The sequence below is a fragment of the Meleagris gallopavo genome, chromosome 1, assembly GCF_000146605.3.
Source record: "Meleagris gallopavo isolate NT-WF06-2002-E0010 breed Aviagen turkey brand Nicholas breeding stock chromosome 1, Turkey_5.1, whole genome shotgun sequence".
In the NCBI taxonomy this organism is placed as follows: domain Eukaryota; kingdom Metazoa; phylum Chordata; class Aves; order Galliformes; family Phasianidae; genus Meleagris; species Meleagris gallopavo.
This window is the reverse complement of record NC_015011.2, coordinates 134,880,983-134,881,458: the sequence shown is the minus strand read 5'-3', so window position 1 is coordinate 134,881,458 and position 476 is coordinate 134,880,983. Positions and strand designations below refer to the sequence as shown.

General features: G+C 69.7%; 1 protein-coding gene across 1 annotated transcript in view; it reads left to right on the top strand.

The window, feature by feature from the left end:
• Position 1: 1 nt before the first annotated feature.
• The window catches only part of IRS2 (insulin receptor substrate 2), a gene marked incomplete at its 5' end in the record, with an annotated part of 20,162 nt that continues 19,687 nt past the window's right edge, over positions 2-476 (top strand). The window contains one exon of the mRNA XM_019612033.2: positions 2-472. Coding sequence (XP_019467578.1) covers positions 2-472 — 471 coding nt within the window. The remainder of the gene's footprint in view (positions 473-476) is intronic.

Here is a 476-nt window from a genome sequence, read left to right as displayed (position 1 = left end):
GCTGGCCGCCGGCGAGGAGTCCGACTACGGGCTGGTGACGCCGGCCGCCGCCGCCTACCGGGAGGTCTGGCAGGTGACGCTGAAGCCCAAGGGCTTGGGGCAGAGCAAGAACCTCACCGGCGTGCACCGCCTCTGCCTCTCGGCCCGCACCATCGGCTTCGTGCGCCTCAACTGCGAGCTGCCCTCGGTCACGCTGCAGCTGATGAACATCCGCCGCTGCGGCCACTCGGACAGCTTCTTCTTCATCGAGGTGGGCCGTTCGGCCGCCACCGGGCCCGGCGAGCTATGGATGCAGGCGGACGACTCGGTGGTGGCCCAGAACATCCACGAGACCATCCTGGAGGCTATGAAGGCTCTAAAGGAGCTGTCCGAGTTCCGGCCCGCAGCAAGAGCCAGTCGTCGTCCTCCTCTTCCTCCGGGGGGGCGGCCGGAGGCGGCGGCCCCTCGGCCACGCACCCCATCACTGTGCCGGGTCG